This window comes from Carassius gibelio, chromosome A25 (assembly GCF_023724105.1).
Source record: "Carassius gibelio isolate Cgi1373 ecotype wild population from Czech Republic chromosome A25, carGib1.2-hapl.c, whole genome shotgun sequence".
NCBI classification, from domain to species: domain Eukaryota; kingdom Metazoa; phylum Chordata; class Actinopteri; order Cypriniformes; family Cyprinidae; genus Carassius; species Carassius gibelio.
The window spans coordinates 17,917,569-17,937,134 of NC_068395.1; the positions used below are offsets into that span (position 1 = coordinate 17,917,569).

A 19,566-nucleotide genomic window follows, 5' to 3' on the forward strand; every position below is an offset into this window, starting at 1 on the left:
TCTGCAGGACAGCGGGAGACGTCAGAGGTCACAGGGGTCAGAGACACATCTGCAGGACAGCGGGAGAGGTCAGAGGTCACAGGGGTCAGAGACATATCTGCAGGACAGCGGGAGAGGTCAGAGGTCACAGGGGTCAGAGACACATCTGCAGGACAGCGGGAGAGGTCAGAGGTCACAGGGGTCAGAGACACATCTGCAGGACAGCGGGAGAGGTCAGAGGTCACAGGGGTCAGAGACACATCTGCAGGACAACGGGAGAGGTCAGAGGTCACAGGGGTCAGAGACACATCTGCAGGACAGCGGGAGAGGTCAGAGGTCACAGGGGTCAGAGACACATCTGCAGGACAGCGGGAGAGGTCAGAGGTCACAGGGGTCAGAGACACATCTGCAGGACAGCAGGAGAGGTCAGAGGTCAAAGAGGAGAACGGCAGCGGCCAGGTAGGGACGAGACACACACACACGAGTCATTTGAATGTATTTGATTCCTCTGAACTGATTCATGAGTCATTATGTCCCGTGTCTCTAAGGCCACACCTGATCTTCTGAAAGGACGGCGAGAGCTTCCGGATCAGCTCGATGAGGAAACCGCTAAACTGGTGATGGTTAACTACCTGAAAGAAGGGTGAGAACGAACCCTAGATCCTGTTCATTCAGCTGCTTTAGGTACTGTTATATGATAAACACATGGGATTCTCTGAAATTAAATACTGTATGTGGTGTATGGTAATCATTAGATGATAAAAGTCTCATGCTTCTCTGGAATCTCTCGCGTCCCAGAAAGCACGGCTCCTCCTCATTCTTCTGATAGTGATGTGTTTGTTCAGCTGGATGACTGTAGATGTGTTCAGCACATCAGAGGAACCTGAAGGAGAACTGATCCTGAGGAACCAGAGTGATGGGTCTGAACTAAAACCGCTAGCTCAGCTGAATCGTCATTATTTACTGCCCTCATGTCGCTCCAAACCTGCATGACTTTATTAGTTCTGCCTCAGAAGAAACTGTCACTGCCGCTCTTCCAAACTCACACAAGCTTTCTGTCACCCAAATGAAGTTATAATTCAGTGGGTTTGGAGCGGCGCGTGAGTAAATACTGGTGCCGTGACTCTAGCTGTGTCTCTGCGGCTGCTTTCACTCAGGTCCTGTGAGGGTGAAGCCATTATCAGGCAGAAGGTGGAGCTGATGTTTGACAAGATTCACCTGCTGAAGTTCAGTGCACTGGAGGAGGTGAGAGACATTTACCTTCCATCACAGTACCGTAGTACATTCAACTGCTGCTGTTCTCACTCAATTCAAAACAAACTTTACAGTTTCAGTGTCGTAATTATAACTACATTAATAAAAATATAATGAAATCATTCAAACTTAATGGCATATTGCAATAAGTATGATGAAATGGAAGCATAAATTAAAAAAAGATGTGTATTTATTTATTATAAAAATAAAAAGGATATGAAAAAAAATCTATATATAATAAATTGTGTCAATCAATAAATATAAGCATGATAAAATATATTTGCATCATTCATCATTCCATAAACTATTTTAAAGTTGTATTATATATCTTTATTTAATCTGGTGTGTAAAATCTCTCCGTATGTTTGTGAGGTGTTTGATTGATCTGCACGTGTTGTAGATGGAGTGTGCAGCTCCTCTGGTGGAGGTGAATGATCTTACAGACAGAAGGGCGGCGCTAGAGAGACACCTCACTCTCTTACAGCAGCAGCTGCAGGAAGCCCAGCAGGTGACGGTCATATATGAGCTCAGTCAGTCAGTCTGTGTCCCGTCTGATGGCACCCGTCTCTCTGCAGAGCAACGAGAGTCTGTCTGAGCAGAAGGAGGAGAGAAACGCTGAGCTGAGGAGACTGCAGGAGGCGCTAGAGAGGAGCGAACAGGAGCAGATCATCATCCGCCACAAACTCACAGACATGGAGAAAGAGCTGCAGATCTCCCTGGACCAGTGAGTAGAGCTCTCTCTCTCTCCCTCACACACACTTATACGCGTGTGTGTGTGTGTCTGAGTGTGTGTGATGTATTCTCCAGACTCCTGCAGGCCAGAAGAGCTCGTGATCAGTGTCGTTCTGATATGAGGGATCTGCAGCAGCAGCTGTCTGACATCCATGATGAGTTAGACAGCACTAAGAGCTGCGAGGCTGGAGAGAGAGACCGGCTGCTGCAGGTATGACCTCTGACCCCTTCACTTCTCATGGCATGCTGTGTGTGAGGTGAAATCCTCTCTGTCCGTCTCTCAGGATCTGTGTCAGCTGCGCGGGGAGTTCGAGGCCCTGCAGCGGGTGCAGGAGGACCAGGAGGAGGCACTCCACCGGCGGGACCAGGAGCTCAGAGCCCTGCGGGGGGCGCTAGAGGAGGAGATCTCTGCTCACGCCAGAGATGTGGAGGTGCTTCAGCACGAGCACCAGCAGGAGATACACAGACTCCTGGACGCCACACAGCAGGCCAAAGAGGCACGTTTCTATGTTGTGTTTCAGTTCAGTTCACCTGTATTTCATGTACTTTTGAATGAAAGCTGCCTTGATGTCCCTCCAGAGTGTGGCTCTGCTGAGTCAGAAGGTCCTGGAGGTGGCTGCAGAGCAAGGAGCCGGTCAGACGCTGATCTCAGAGCTGAAGCAGACTAAAGCAGAGCTCCAGCAGAAGATCTGCACTCTGGAGCAGCAGATGTCCTCCCTCCAGCGCCTCATCCAGCAGAAACAGGAGCAGGAGACGCTCCTCACAGCACGCGTGGAGCAGCAGACGGTGAGAATCTGCACGATCTCCCGATAAAGCTGCTGTATGAAGAGTTCAGCTTTCACTAGCAGCTGTTTCCTGATGTTCAGATGGAGAAACAGAATCTGGAGGAGGAGCTGAAGGAGGTCAGACAGCAGGAGGAGGACATGTGTGGAGCCAACCGAGCCCTGATGAGACACCTGGAGGACACGCAGGTACCCGTCCGTCTGTCCGTCTGTCCGTCTGGGGTGTTCATTGTTGAACTTATTTATTAGGATTAGTCCCTTGAGATCTAACATCTCGTTTTCGAGGGTGTCCTGAAACACAATATCTCACAATCACAACGGAGTAACATGAAACACAAATGAACAATACATCCATAAACAACACACACACACACACACACACACACAAAGAAGAGGCACCACAAACTTGAAATAACTAGAAACAAATATACAACAAACCCTAAAAAAAAAAAAAAATTTGGAAGTGAAACAGTTGTTCCAGTTGTTGAATCTGAGTGACACACACTTGCACGTTGTCCTCATTAGCACCAACAAGCTGCTCTAACAAGTTAACTTGATCTCCTAAAGTGCTTAAAGAGTTCTGAATGCTGTTCAAACTGCTCTGAATGGAGTCTGATTTTTCATCAAAGTGAGTCAGCATGTCAGTCTTTATCTGTTGAATAGCATCCCACAAAGTTCACATCGTAATATGCCGCTTATCCATTATGACAAAGAGCAGAAAAACTTGCAGGTGTAAACAAACAATTATCTGCTTATTAAAAAATAACTCAAAATGAAAGAAAAACAAACATGTCGATTCACATATCTTTACAGAAAACGTGCTATTATAACGATCAACAAGATTAGTATTATGGGGCATACACGCCAAACACGGGGCATCGCGTCTCTAGACACGAGCGAGGATGCGTCTGATCCATAATCTGATTGCGTCTTTACATTGACTTTGTATGTAATCTACTCGCGCTAATCGTTGAACTTGCGTTAAAGCCATGATTTATCTTTCCGTCTGATTGATGGCCATCAGCAGTTGGGTAGAAGACAACACATCCCATCATTCCACACTCCTGCTTAGTGTCATCAAACCACGCAATTGTTATTGTTTTGGTAGTGCACCATCTAGTGGCAGGTCCTCCAACCTGTACCTTTAAATAGAAAAATAGTGTGTCAATAATACAAAAGGACAATAGTAAACACTGACTTTTCAGTTTCATCATTGAATTCAGAGATGATCATGAAGCTCTGTTCGGTTTAAATAGTATCTGTGTGATCAAGTCGATGATATTGCTGGATATTAGTAAAGTCCTCCTGGAAATATTCTGTTCACCTTCCTAGAGGAGCTGGATTGCCTGCGGTCCTTCTGTTACTCAGGAAAACAGAAGTTTTTGATTATTTATGACCCTACAAAGTCCCCCTAGCAGCGTTGGCCACACCTAAAGAGGAAAAAGGTGACACAGTCCATGAAAACATGATTCTGTTGTTTGCAGATGTCATCTTCAGACGTCTGGTCCAGATTTGTTCCAGCTGAATCTGTTATGTCTTTGTTCTCCTTTTATGTCCTGCGTGAGAGATGTTCCTCAGATGGTGTTGCACCCTTCATAGATGTACAAATCATCCATTGAATACTTCACTCCTCCACAAGAGCAGACACTGAAGTGGCGTAGAACCCCAATGTTCCTCTTTCTGAGGCAGAACACAGGATGTGAACTTGTGCAGCTGGGATCCTGTGATTTTAAAAGATCATATGGCACAACAAACAGCAAATGAATACATGGCATTTGTCATTGGTCAGAGGTTTGATGTGGTCAGATTGAATTTGTCTCAGACAAAAAGCCCTTAACTTGATGTACTTAAAAAAGATGGTCAAAGTGAGAACAAAAGCTAATCTGAAAAACTCTTACACTTTTTTTTTGGAAACATTAAAATTATGATAAAATCAACAATTATTGATTTCATCAGTAAGAGTATTTAACAAAATATTTAGTGTAACCAAATACAGGAATTCAATTGTCCAAAACAATAATTGAAACTAAAATGAATTACAAACAAAGAAACGTAAATCAAATTAGTTACATGATATATCAATGAAAATATTTGTACTTAGGGAAGAATGATAAATACTAATTTACATCTGAAACTTGGTAAGATAAAGAACTTAGTGATTAGGTAACCCCAAAGAAACCAAAACAAGCAATAATTGAGTGAAATTCACAATTATAATACAGTTTATTTGAGACAGTTTAAGACAGATGTCAATTTGACTGTGAAGATCAAATGGTTTTATATGTGTGTCTGTATTTAGCAGTTATGTGTCAGTGTAATCATGCTCCAAACAAAGGTGAGGAAGTTTTACAATTGTGATGCAAATTTAGTCCTGTAATAACTGGGAGCCAGTCTGAGAATGTGAGTATGAGGTGTGATCTGGCTCAAACGGCTTCCACACCAATGTTTTTTTTTGTTAAGGAGCATGATATAGTGGAAAGTTCAGAGGTATTGGATCCTGTTGTGAGAAAAGCATTTTAAGACAATTGTGAATCACACTGTGGCCACATGGCAATTCTATGCTCCTGTACATGGCTTAACTGCAGCTATATGGAAAATAGCCGAGTGTACCACTCTCTACAGATAAACTCAACATAGACACACATGCAACTTGAAAATTGCTATTCAATTCCAGTATTACAGTATTTTCCAATTTTACACAAGACACACGGTCTAGAATGCATAGTATCTACAACATTTAACCAACATTTTTTCTCACACTTACAGTAAAGCAGTCATTTTTTAAAGAATATACTCAACTAGTCTTTGTGTACTGTACATGTAGTAGCACAAATAACTATAAAGTGTGTTCTATGTGCACAATGTCTTAAGCACTATTACAAATTTGAAAATACAAACAGCATAACTGAAATTTGGATGTTTTCATATTAAACACATTGCTATTAGGCTGCTAACCCACTAGCAAGTGAAGTCAGTAGAAGAAGGCCTTGCATGAACAATGCAGTCAACTCACTAAGAGTTTTACCCGCAAATGAGCATTGATATCTGCCTTTAGAAAGTGGTTTCCTATCTTTCTGAAAATAAGGTGGAGGTACCACTACCCAGTGACCGGCATTTTTCCTCTGTATGGCCTATTTTGTGACAGGAATTACAAACCCCCCCCCCCCCCCCCCCAGTATTCTGTTTTATTAAAACAATTATGATAATTTTTGCATTTAGATACAGAAGAACTTTGCCTGTTGAATGTTAAAAACAAATGAACAAACAAAAGATTTGTATCTCCATGTCTGCCGTGCAAATCAACTGTTCCTGCTAATCTCCTGACTGAATCTCTTCTCTCCACTTTCTCATTTCACAGATTCAATTATTAGATCTGTTAGCATTAATATTTTATACTTAGATTTTTTTGGGGGGATCAAACTGTAACATTGTGTGTCCTAACCAGATGTGATGCGATAAAAAGCATCTTTTCCATGTAGTTTTTGCTCTAACCACCTGCGATAGTGACACTTGAGAATAAGCTACACAGAATTATGCTTTAGAATTTTTTTTTTTTTCTGCAACCTGGCAGCAGGAACAACATACAAAATATTACAGTGATAATCTTAGGTAATGATTATGTGCTTTATTCAGTGTTAAATGTGTCTAATGTAAGTTTGAATATTATTTTGACAGCATCACTGATTATACAGTTGTTTACAATCACTTTGCTACTATTTTCAGAACCTTGATGTCATTTTTCAAAACTCTAGGCACAAAACTCAAAACGGTTATCACTTGTAACACAGGATGTCTAATGTTCAAAACATTGCCTTGCGCTTTCACATCTTTAAAGAAATCTTGCACTTGCACAATCATTGGTTCAAAACACAAATTTACTTTGAAATACCATTGAAACATAATCATAGATCACCCACACACAAGCAACCGATAGTTTCACTGTGTCATTGTTCGTAAAATCATTAAATATTGTAGAACAAAATAGGTGATACAGGTTTCATTATAGTACTACATGTACAGTAAATACATCTCTGTAAAAGTACTGCAGTAGTAGAGAGAATACTACAGACACAGTGGAATCATTGAACAAAGTTTGTAATATATTGATGCAAAACACTACAGTACAATCACACCATAGGTTTATTTGAATCAAAGCAAACATAATTAGCTATGAAATAGAAGAGAAAAGACAGTACTGTAAAACACCAAATGCAGTTGTTCTCAACTTGCTTGCTTGTATTGTAAGAAACAAAACAGGAATGATTACTGTGCTTCTACGTTGTCATCAACTTTGTGTTGTGGATTTGGCCACAGGTTCTCATCTACATCACAATGGATGTTTTCATTAGCCAAACATCTTGGAAAAAAACCTTTGGTCATGGTGAATCCAGGCCTGACACTGGTCTGCTGTGATGTCATTGCAGGCGTCATCCATGGCCTGGAGAAGAGTGCCCATCATGAACCTTCCATCTCCATGCGGAGAAAATTTCCTCAATTGGGGTTAAGGAAGGGAGAGTATGGGGGTAAATACAGGGTGGTAAATTGTGCATGGGCCTGAAACCATGCTTGCACCACATGAGCATGGTGGAACCTGACATTGTCCCACACAATGACATAGGTCACACCTTCAGCTCTACAAACCTGAGTGAGCTCATCAAGAAAGGTGACAAAGAGAGCTGCATTATATGGTCCAATATGAGGTCTGCGTCCCACCACACCATCTTCTCATATAGCTGTACACATGGTAATGTTGGCCCCACTTTGTCCAGATACTTGGATGGTTGCCCGCTGGCCAATGAAATTCCGACCTCTCCTCCTTGTCTTGGCCAGATTAAAACCGGTCTCATCCAAATATATGAATTTGTGATGGTCATCATAAGCAGCCAGCTCCATCACCCTCTAAAAACATTTAAAGATTATTGTACAATGTAGAATTTTTGGGAATGTTTTTACAACAGTCATCTTGAAACTGAACTTACCTGAACATACTCAATCTTCATTTGCTTCACTCTGTCTGCATTTCTTTCGAAAGGCACATGGTATAGTTGTTTTATAGATACCTGGTGCCTTTTCAGTATGCGTGCAATAGTCTGCAAACTTATGGATCCCACATTGTTGAACATGTCTTCATTGTCCAAGATATGCTGGCGAATTTCTGTAAGGCGAATATCATTTCTGGCCCGAACCAAATCGACCACAGCCTGCTCTTGTTGGTCAGTTAGAATTTTGCCTCACAATTCTACAGGGAACATTAGAGTAAGAAGACACTTGGTCACATCACCTATTCTGTGATTTGACAATTGAGAGTACCATAGTGTTTAGTGCATGCTGATAACTTACCGGTTCTCATTGTGGAAAGTTCTGATTATTGAGGCCACGGATGACCTTCTGAGGTTTGGTTGTATCATTGTAGCCGCCTCAGTCATTTTCATGCCATGATTTATGACATGGTCTACAACTATTGCCCGAATTTCAATGGACATGCTGTTGCTGCTGCTGTGTTGGTCCATGGCCTTGTCCTCTGCCTCATTCCCCCACACCTCTCAAACGAGGCCCACGACCATTTCTCAGAAGGAGTGCCTGTTCCCTGCCATTCCTTTGACCAACACGTCTTCCTCGTCTTCCTCCCACCACTGCTTGACCTCCACTGTGACCTGGATCACCTGCTGGCTCCATGTTACGTATCACTATGCTCTTGCAATTGGATCCCAATCAACTCTTCACTATATACTCATTCCACAATGTGCACTCAATCATCAGTAATGAGTTTGCAGAATTGGACAAGCAATTACAAGGGCCTGCATCTATACAGTGCAGTACTGTCAATACTGTAAATAGTGTGAAAAGGTGGTACAGTATTTGGGGCCATAGACACAGTGTCTGATGAAGCATTATGATAAAATATTAGGTTACATCCATGGATATTGTAGTCTAATTGATTCATGGTCCGCGCTAATTGGTGACAATGAATCTCGTTATCTTGAAACGTTCATGATTTACAGTAAACATGGAAGATTGTTTGTCTGTTTCCATACAACTATGCATTAAGAGTAATACAACAGTTACTTCTCATTTTGAGCAGTTGTATCAATTGATAGTTAGATCATTGTAAGGAAATGAATAGACAATCATTTGAAATGTAATGTGTGAATTGCTTTTTGAAATAGTAGCACTTTGATGTTAAGTTGTGTCATATTGAACAGGTGATTGTTTAATGAACAAATGATCTAAGTTTGTGTATTGTATCCAAGCAATTGAGAGGGTTAGAGTTTTGAAAAATGTGCATTTTGATCATTGGTTGTGAGTTTTGTGTCTAGAGTTGTGAAAAATGACATCAAGGTTCTGAAAATAGTAACAAAGTGTCACATACGGAAACACAGGAGACGAGAGATCCAAGTGAAGTGTGTGATTTATTGGGTAATCCAAAATCAGAGTCAAAACAAGCTGGGGTCATAACCAAACATCAGTCCAAACAGAAACAAACAAACAGAATCAGGAACAGGAACTCGAAAACTAGGAACACTAGAAAACCAGGTTACAGAAACAGAGAACATGAACAAGTTAAGGGTGGCCTCTGTGGCCACGACAGGATCAGTCAAGTGCTCAGAGAGTTCGGCTGAGACGTGGATAAGCTCTGGTAGTTCCACAGAGTTTAAACTGGATTCAGGAAGATCAATGGTGACTTGATTCTGCTCATGAAGATCATTGGTGACTTGACTCTGTTCATGAGGATCACTGGTGACCTGACTCTGCTCATAAAGATCATTGATGACCGGACTCTGCTCATGAAGATCAAAGGTGACTTGCATTTGCTCATGAAGATCAATGGTGACTTGCCTTTGCCCATGAAGATAGTCGGTGACTTGACCTTGCCCATGAAGAACACTGGTGACTTGACTTTGCCCATGAAGATCATTGGTGACTTGACTTTGTCCATGAAGATCATTGGTGACTTGACTTTGTCCATGAAGATCATTGGTGACTTGACTTAGTCCATGAAGATCACTGGTGACTTGCCTTTGCACATGAAAATCAATGGTGACTTGAATCTGCCCATGAAGAACACCGGTTACTTGACTCTGTCCTTGAGGTTCACCAGTGACTTGACTTGACTCCTGAGGTCTTACTGACTCTGGAGTGTCAACGGTGACTTGAACTGACTCTGAAGTGTCAACGGTGACTTGACCTGACTCTGGAGTGTCAACAGTGTCTTGCCCTGACTCTGGAGGGTCAACGGGAACCTGACTCGACTCTGGAGGGTCAACGGGAACCTGACTCGACTCTGGAGAGTCAGCAGGAACCTGTCTCGACTCTAGAGGGTCAACTGTGGCTGTCATCCCGTGAAGAGGCGCTGGAGAAGCGGCCATCTTGTGCCATCTTGGGCAGTGGCGCTGGGCTGGTGGCCATCTTGGGCAGTGGCGCTGGGCTGGCGGCCATCTTGGGGAGTGGCGCTGGGCCGGCAGCCACCCTGTGCTGTGGCGCTGGACTGGCAGCCATCTTGCGCCGTGGCACTGGGCTGGCGACCACCTTGTGCTGTGGCGCTGGGCTGGCAGCCATATTGTGCAGTGGTGCTGGGCTGGCAGTCCTAATGTTTGTAGACCCCAGTCTAGAGTTGGCCATCCCACCGAGAGAGACAGGTGTGGCTGAGTCATCCAACCGATATCGATGCTCTAGGTAACTGGTGAACCTCCAAAAGTCCAGTATATCCAGCCCCTTTATCTCCCACTGAGGCAAAGGGTCCTCCAGGCAGTCGTTGAAAAGGTCCTTCAGGGCCTCATCATTATACCCCATCCCCACTGCCATTGTCCAGAACATTTGCGCCAGGCACCCCACCTCACTCCCCTTTTGACGGAGAGTGGTTAGGTTTGAAAGTCTCCCCATTCACTCCTCTATGTTTGCTGGGGAACGTATACGAAACCCCACACCGCTGGATCTTGGCATGATGGAGTCCTTCTGTCACATACGGGAACACAGGAGACGAGAGATCCAAATGCAGTGTGAGATATATTGGGTAATCCAAAATCAGAGTCAAAAAAAGCTGGGGTCGTAACCAAACATCAGTCCAAACAGAAACAAACAAACAAACAGAATTAGGAACAGGAACTCGAAAACTAGAAACACTAGGAAACCAGGTGACGGAAAGTAAGGACTCCATGCAGACAAACAGAAAAAGACTGGTTAATATAGGGAGGATAATGACTAACAAGTGAAGACACCTGAGTGCAATTATTGTGATGAAGGGACAAGACTAGTGGGAATTGTAGTGCCTACGGTGAGGTGCCTATGGGGAAGTGAGACCACTAGTGGACACCCAGGGAAACGGAGACCAGACAGCATGACACAAAGTGATTGTAAAAAACTGTAATTAAGTTCTGTTGTATTTTGCTGGGTCGTGCCATGCTGCTGATGTCCGGTGTAGACACGATGTAAGTCAATGTGGCTTTCTGATGCTGCATTTGAATTTTCATGCCACATTACTTGATATTAGCGCGGGCCAAAAAACTTTCTCTGCCTTCAGGCCATCTATTGAGGCACCCTGCTTAACACCATGCATTCTGGCCCACGACTCTGTGCTATTATAGTGTTGCATCACCATAAGAACTGAAATCGGCACACTTTTTTGAGCAGTGGCACATGCTTCCTCTGAACAAATCATTCTGGAATCAGCACAGCAAGTCACATCCTCTAAGGAGTAAACATTCTTTTTAGCCCCATCGCTGTCAAGCATTTTGGGAAACATGGACTTGTGAGCTTTTAGCTCATTTACACGCAGCCGTGTACAGCTTATGATGTTTAAAGCCTCAATTATTTCACCATGTTTTGATTTCTTTCGATATTTGCCAATCATGTCCCACCTTTCGAACATTTCATCATCTGAACTTCTAGTATTAATATATTCTTTCTTGAGTTTGCACAAGGTAGGCTCAAGTTTTTTTGCTCCATAAAGCAAACAGTGTATCACTATTTTAGAGGTTTTCCCTTCCATCCCTGAGGAGATAATCTAAATATTGTCGGATTGTATAGTAATGTGAATATTGAAGCTACTTACAACCTTCTAATTTCTATATCATACAAAATGGAGAATGAAAACATACTTACCCACTGACCGTGGTCAGAAGGCCAGCTTTAATCCATTAACGGAAAAAAGTTATCAACATGATGGTATAAAACTGTATATTTCTAATCTTTTACCACCCACTGCCACTTATACCAACAATGGAAATAAGTGCAGTTAGAATAGATAAATATGTGGGAGAGCATTGCTATTAAGTGACTATTTTTTATTGCGATAGGTAGCCTTTCAAAAGTTAATATTGTATCAAGACTAGTTAGCACATAATTTATATTTTAAATGGTTTAATAACAAAAAAGATGGAGAAAAATAGGGAGAGAGTGCAGAGCACCAAGAAGAGAGTGCCAGAAAAGAAAAGGGGTAGCAAAGAAAAGAGTCTGCAAAGAAAAAGAGACAGAGCAACAGTTACACTTTTATCCCTTCCTTGATCATGTGATTAAAAACCAAATGTGGGACATTCAAACTGGCCAATCAGCAGATTACATCTTCACTCACTGGACAAAAGGTGTGACAATTAGCAGACCCATGATGACCCATAGACATGTCGCCCTACAGGCCTTGATCCAAATTAGCACTTCCGTGCTTTTGTTACTCAAAATAGGTTTAAGACAGGAAAATAGAAGTATTGGATTATTTTTGACCCTACATCCTTATCCAGTTTTTTATATTGACTATGCATTCCATTAGTTTTTCAAATTGTTATGTTTCAGGAGGCTGCAAAGAAATATAGAGCTGAGTGTCATCAACATAACAGTGAAAGCTTACACCATGTTTCCTGATGATATCTCCCAAGGGTAACATATAAAGCGTGAAGAGTAGCGGCCCTAGAACTGAGCCTTGAGGTACTCCATACTGCACTTGTGATTGATATGATACATCTTCATTCACTGCTACGAACTGATGGCAGTCATATAAGTATGATTTAAACCATGCTAATGCACATCCATTAATGCCAACAAAGTGTTCTAGTCTATGCAAAAGAATGTTGTGGTCAATTGTGTCAAACGCAGCACTAAGATCCAATAGAACTAATAGAGAGATACACCCATGATCAGATGATAAGAGCAGATCATTTGTAACTCTAAGGAGAGCAGTCTCAGTACTATGATACGGTCTAAATCCTGACTGGAAATCCTCACATATACCATTTTTCTCTAAGAAGGAATATAATTGTGAGGATACTACCTTTTTAATGCTTTACCTTGTTAATGGTAAATAAAGTTTTTTTTTTTGCTTCTGATGCCCATAGCTGCATGCTTTCCTCTGAATAACAAAATAAACACAACAAAAATAACAGAGGTGAGAAAACAGCAGTTCAGAAAGCATCTGATCATAGCTTAAAGTGGGCGTGCTAGTGCGTGCCAGGGCCAGTCGCATTTCCACTGTCACTTCTTTGGGTTGATTGTGCCCCGTCAGGGCTTCTTCAGGACCAACAGCCAGTGTTTTTTGGACCGGTGAAAACCTTGGGCCAAAAAAGGAAAGTAACGGGAGTTACCAGATCAGGGTGTTTTTACACCATGATACCTGATTGGTTGACGTCATAATGACGTTAGATTTAGGGGTGGGGTTGGGTAAAGGGGATCATTTAGATTACATGATTTAGAAACACCCAGCAGTTTGAAAACACCCACAAGGTGATAAACACCCACTTTTGCTCTGCAGAGACCTAAGTCTCAAGCGGGCCAGCTGGGGTTAGAGGAGTGGTTTTGAACAAAGGCGGAGTTTCTCTGCGTTTGGAGATCGTCAGCATGGATCATTACAGAAAGATAACAGCTACACCAGTATTAAAGACTTTTTAAAATAAGCTGAGCTCAAAACTCACTTTCAGTCATCAGCGAATGTTTGAAATAACTTGATCCGATGTGGATTATAATCACCATACAAGGCAGAAATATTTATAATAATAAGCGATGCAAAAGACTGTGCACGCTAAACATTAAAGGGTTGGTTCTCCCAAATAGCAAAGTTGTGTCATTAATAACTCACCCTCATGTCGTTCCAAACCCGTTAGACCTCTGTTTATCTTCATAACATAGTTTAAGATATTTTAGATTTAGTCCGAGAGCTCTCAGTCCCTCCATTGAATATGTGTGTACGGTCTACTGTCCATGTCCAGAAAGGTAAGAAAAACATCATCAAAGTAGTCCTTGTGACATCAGAGGGTCATTTAGAATTTTTTGAAGCATCGAAAATACATTTTGGTCCAAAAATAGCAAAAACTACGACTTTATTCAACATTGTCTTCTCTTCCGGGTCTGTTGTAAGAGAGTTCAAAACACTGCAGTTGTTGTTATCCAGTTTGTGAACGAATCATTCGATGTTACCGGATCTTCTTGAACCAGTTCACCAAATCGAACTGAATCGTTTGAAACGGTTCGCGTCTCCAATAAGCATTAATCCACAAATGACTTAAGCTGTTAACTTTTTTAATGTGGCTGACACTCCCTCTGAGTTCAAACAAACCAATATCCCGGAGTAATTCATGCACTCAAACAGTACACTGCTGTGAAGAGAGAACTGAAGATGAACACAGAGCCAAGCCAGATAATGAACAATGGTAAATGCAACCACTTGGAGAAATCAGACGTCAACTACTTATTCTCTATCACAATTGTGTATTTATTTTAGTGGTGGGCCGTGCTGCGTTAACTCTTATCGGCGATAAAAAAAATATCGCTGTTAATCTATTCTCAAAGTTGGGTTGGGAGCTGGGTCTAGCGAGCTATGATGACTTTCACCTTGATATTTGATATAACCGACTGGCTGAGGTCAGCCTAAAAAGATGCTCAGGACAGTTGACGGGCCACTGCTGTGCATCGTCACGAAAGCTTATCTTTTTCACATGTTTTTACGCCTTGTCGATTTGAACATTAAAGCATCCAAACACAAGACGCGGAAAAGCTGAATGGAGTAGCTGGTTACTCGCGCGCTGTGTTCGGTGCGCATGAGAGAGAGAGAGCTGCGTATCACGGACAGCGACACTGAACCGAGCTCTCTTCTGCGAAGTTCTCCTCGAAGTCCCTCCTGCACCTGAACGAACAAATAAATATAATGTTAACTTACTTAACAAAACGTGGGCTTCATCGTTGGCTAATATATTCACAGATGGTAATTGATTTAACTATGATCTGCACAGCATTTTATACGTGCAGAGACTTTTTATGTATATTAGAAAACTCATTCTAATTCATTCATTAACCCAACTCCGTGCTTCCTGTAATGAGAGCTGTCAATCAATGTACAAGGATGTCCCTGTGTGAAAGTGACCAATCATAATCATAATCCAAATTGTCAAAAGTCATGTAGACTCGAGGGAGCAGAAATCAGCTGAGCGAGCAAAAATCCACTGCGCGAGCAAAACAGCACTCCGCGAGCAGGATTCCACTGTACAAGCAGAGTTAACCTATGAGAGTATGCCAGGCACTTGCTGGCAGCTACATGTACACCTCTCGGTTGTTGAATTTGTGCGTGAGTCCGACAGTGGACATGCGGCTAACAATGAGATGCCTTTAACTTGAAATATTCACTGTTTACTCTTGTCCACCTTCTAGTGCTGCTTTTTAGCAGAACTAAACTGTGCTTGCAGTATTGTAACTATTTTCCTGTTTAAAAAGCAGACTTGATAGATTTTGTATTGCATTGACTGACTTGACTTGTCTGTGTCTCAGAGTGAGCTGAGCAGGCTGACTCGAGCTCATCGTGAGCTGAAGGAGAGGTTTGAGGAGGAGCACCGTCAGATGGAGGAGCTGCAGCAGAGACGCGGTGAGTTAGAGGAGCAGAGGAGGAGCCAGGACCGAGTGTTAGAGCGACTGCAGGAGGAGGTGAGAGGAGGTGTGTGACCCCCGTCTGATGGAGGCGTCACTCTGATCGCACTCACTCTGTGTTTGTGTGTGTGTGTGTGTGTGTGTGTGTGTGTGTGTGTGTAGATGAGCGTGGCGGTGACTGGGTCGGAGCAGGAGACGCTGAGGCTGCAGGAGGAGGTGGACGCGCTCAGAGATCAGAGCCAGAGAGAACTGGACACGCTACACACACAGCTACATGACACACACACACAACTACAGACACACACACATGCCACACAGGAGTATCAGAGAGAGGTGCGTTGCCACACACAAACATACACACTGGCTCTATTTGGTGTTTCTGTCATCAAATTTGGTGTGTGTTTGTGTGTGTGTTCAGCGGTGTATTTTGGAGGAGAAACTCTCTCGCTGTGAGTTTGAACTGAACGAGGCGGAAATGAAAACTCAGCAGCTGCAGAGGAGAATAAAAGAGCTGGAGGAGAAACAACAAACACACAATGACAGACACAGCAAACTCATGGAGGTACATACACACACACATCCTCAAACACACACACAATCAAACACACACATTTAACACTCACACACACACACACACAGTATTCTGAACTTTAATCTCCAGTTAATTCAGAAAATCATGTGCTTAATGTGTCTGTATTTGTGTGTGTCTAGGTGCGAGTGTGTGAGCTGGAGCGGAGTGTGTTAGAAGAGCGCAGCAGCTCAGACGCACTCATGAAAAGACTGGAACGAGGACGAGAGCAGGTCTCACACACACACACACACACACACACACACACACACACACACACACACCGGACAGAAACATCTCTCAGCTTGAATGTGTGTGTGTTTGATGTCTGCAGGTCATGGCAGAAACTGTATGTGTGTGTGTGTGTGTGTGTGTGTGTGTGTGTGTAAGTAGGTCATGATTGTGTTCAGTGTCTAATGGACTGTGTGTGTTTCTGACCCGGTTTAAAGTGCTCCAGTTCTCTGATTGTCTGGTTCTCTATTTCTGGGCTTCATTCAGCCGTATCTCATTAACTGGAGTCACTCAGTTTTGTTCCAGTCAAACACAAAGAAAGCACAGACACACTCAGAATAAACCACACACACCCACATGCATACAGGTGCATCTTAAAAAATTAGAATGTCGAGGAAAAGTTCATTTATTTCAGTAATTCAACTCAAATTGTGAAACTTGTGTATTAAATAGATTGAAGTATTATAAAATTCAAGTCTTTGGTTCTTTTAATTGCTCACATTTAACAAAGCCCACACATTCACTCTCAACAAATTAGAATATTCCATAAAACCAATAAAAAAAAAGCATTTTTAGTGAATTGTTGGCCTTCTGGAAAGTATGTTCATTTATTGCACATGTACTCAATACTTGGTAGAGGCTCCTTTTACTTTAATTACTGCCTCAATTCAGCCTGGCGTGGAGGTGATCAGTTTGTGGCACTGCTGAGGTGGTCTGAAAGCCCAGGGTTTCTTTGACAGTGGCCTTCAGCTCATCTGCATTGTTTGGTCTCTTGTTTCTCATCTTCCTCTTGACAATAGTTCACAGATTCTCTATGGGATTCAGGTCTGGTGAGTTTGCTGGCCAATCAAGCACACCAACACCATGGTCATTTAACCAACTTTTGGTGCTTCTGGCAGTGTGGGCAGGTGCCTAATCCTGCTGGAAAATGAAATCAGCATCTTCAAAAAGCTGGTCAGCAGAAGGAAGCATGAAGTGCTCCAAGATTTCTTGGTAAACGGGTGCAGTGACTTTGGTTTTCAAAAAACACAATGGACCAACACCATTAGATGACATTGACCCCAAATCATCACAGACTGTGGAAACATAACACTCGACTTCAAGCAACTTGTGCTATGAGTTTCTCCAGCCTTCCTCCAGACTCTAGGACCTTGGTTTCCAAATGAAATACAAAACTTGCTCTGATCTGAAAAGAGGACTTTGAAACACTGGGCAACAGTCCAGTTCTTCTTCTTCTCTTAGCCCAGGTAAGATGCCTCTGATGTTGTCCATGGTTCAGTAAATCTCTTGACACTTTTGTGTGTAGTGCTCTTGATGTCTTGACCCCAGCCTCAGTCCATGTGAAGTTCACTCAAATTCTTGAATTTATTTTGCTTGACAATCCTCATAAGGCTGCTGTTCTCTTCTTTTTTGTTTGTGCATCTTTTTCTTCCACACTTTTTCCTTCCAGTCAACTTTCTGTTAACATGCTTGGATACAGCACTCTGTGAACAGCCAGCTTCGTTGGCAATGAATGTTTGTGTCTTACCCTCCTTGTGAAGGGTGTCAGTGATTGTCTTCTGGACAACTGTCAGATCAGCAGTCTTCCTCATGATTGTGTAGCCTAGTGACCCAAACTGAGAGACCGTTTGAAGTCTCAGGAAGCCTTAGCAGGTGTTTTGAGTTGATTAGCTGATTGGCATGTCACCATATTATAATTTGTTGAGAGTGAATTGGTGGGTTTTTGTTAAATGTGAGCCAAAATCATCACACTTAAAAGAAATAAAGACTTAAACTTCTTCAGTCTGTGTGCATTGATTTTAATACACAAGTTTCACAATTTGAGTTGAATTACAGAAATAAATGAACTTTTCCAAAACATTCTAATTTATTGAGATGCACCTTTACTTACATCATGAACAGTTTCATAAGGCCACAGATTAATGCATTCACATGAATAATGACGAGCACAGTTATGATACATGAATACTGTGGAGAGAACATGATGAATGCTCGGTCCACAGAAATCGTGGATATATAAATGTTGTATGTGTGTTTGTGTGTGTCAAGTCAAGTCACCTTTATTTCTATATTGCTTTATACTATACTGTTTGTGTCAAAGCAGCTTGGTTGTCAGTGATGCATGAAGACAATAACGGAGTCATTTTTCAGCTGAAGTCAGTTCATTGATGATTCAGTGTTGTCATCATCCAGTTCAGCTCTCTTCAGTAGTGTCTGTCTCATCAGTTGAGCGTCCACAGCTAAGCAAGCCAAAGGCGTGTCTGTGTGTGATATACAAACCTGATTCAAAAAATTGGGACACTGTACAAATTGTGATTAAAAATAGGATCAATGATGTGGAAGTTTCAAATTTCAATATTTTATATATGAATACAACATATATGACGTGAAATGTTTAAACTGAGAAAATGTATAATTTTAAGGGAAAAATATGTTGATTTTAAATTTCATGGCATCAACACATCTCAAAAAAGTTGGGACAAGGCCATGTTGACCACTGTGTGGCATCCCCTCTTCTTTTTATAACAGTCTGCAAACGTCTGGGGACTGAGGAGACAAGTTACTCAAGTTTAGGAATAGGAATGTTGTCCCATTCTTGTCTAATACAGGCTTCTAGTTACTCAACTGTCTTAGGTCTTCGTCACATCTTCCTCTTTATGATGCTCCAAATGTTTTCTATGGGTGAAAGATCTGGACTGCAGGCTGGCCATTTCAGTACCCGGATCCTTCTTCTACGCAGCCATGATGTTGTAATTGATGAAGTATGTGGTCTTGCATTGTCATGTTGGAAAATGCAAGGTCTTCCCTGAAAGAGACTATGTCTGAATGGGAGCATATGTTGTTCTAGAATTTGGATATACCTTTCAATATTGATGGTGCCTTTCCAGATGTGTAAGCTGCCCATGCTACACACACACATGCAACCCCATACCATCAGAGATGCTTCTGAACTGAGCGCTGATAACAACTTGGGTTGTCCTTGTCCTCTTTAGTCCAGATGACATGGCGTCCCAGTTTTCTAAAAAGAACTTCAAATTTTGATTAGTCTGACCACAGAACAGTTTTCCACTTTACCACAGTCCATTTTAAATGAGTCTTGTCCAAGAGAAAACACCTGCGCTTCTGGATCATGTTTAGATATGGCTTCTTTTTTGACCTATAGAGTTTTAGCCGGCAACGGTG

At 42.2% G+C, this 19,566-nt stretch overlaps 1 protein-coding gene across 1 annotated transcript in view; it reads left to right on the forward strand.

The window, feature by feature from the left end:
• LOC127947416 (cingulin-like protein 1) overlaps positions 1 to 19,566 on the forward strand; it is a 34,685-nt gene that overhangs the window by 1,241 nt on the left and 13,878 nt on the right. Inside the window, exons 2-14 of the mRNA XM_052544531.1 lie at positions 117 to 438; positions 528 to 622; positions 1,137 to 1,224; positions 1,634 to 1,741; positions 1,809 to 1,957; positions 2,041 to 2,176; positions 2,250 to 2,462; positions 2,545 to 2,751; positions 2,832 to 2,936; positions 15,489 to 15,641; positions 15,747 to 15,917; positions 16,003 to 16,146; positions 16,296 to 16,385. Coding sequence (XP_052400491.1) covers positions 117 to 438; positions 528 to 622; positions 1,137 to 1,224; positions 1,634 to 1,741; positions 1,809 to 1,957; positions 2,041 to 2,176; positions 2,250 to 2,462; positions 2,545 to 2,751; positions 2,832 to 2,936; positions 15,489 to 15,641; positions 15,747 to 15,917; positions 16,003 to 16,146; positions 16,296 to 16,385 — 1,981 coding nt within the window. The remainder of the gene's footprint in view (positions 1 to 116; positions 439 to 527; positions 623 to 1,136; positions 1,225 to 1,633; positions 1,742 to 1,808; positions 1,958 to 2,040; positions 2,177 to 2,249; positions 2,463 to 2,544; positions 2,752 to 2,831; positions 2,937 to 15,488; positions 15,642 to 15,746; positions 15,918 to 16,002; positions 16,147 to 16,295; positions 16,386 to 19,566) is intronic.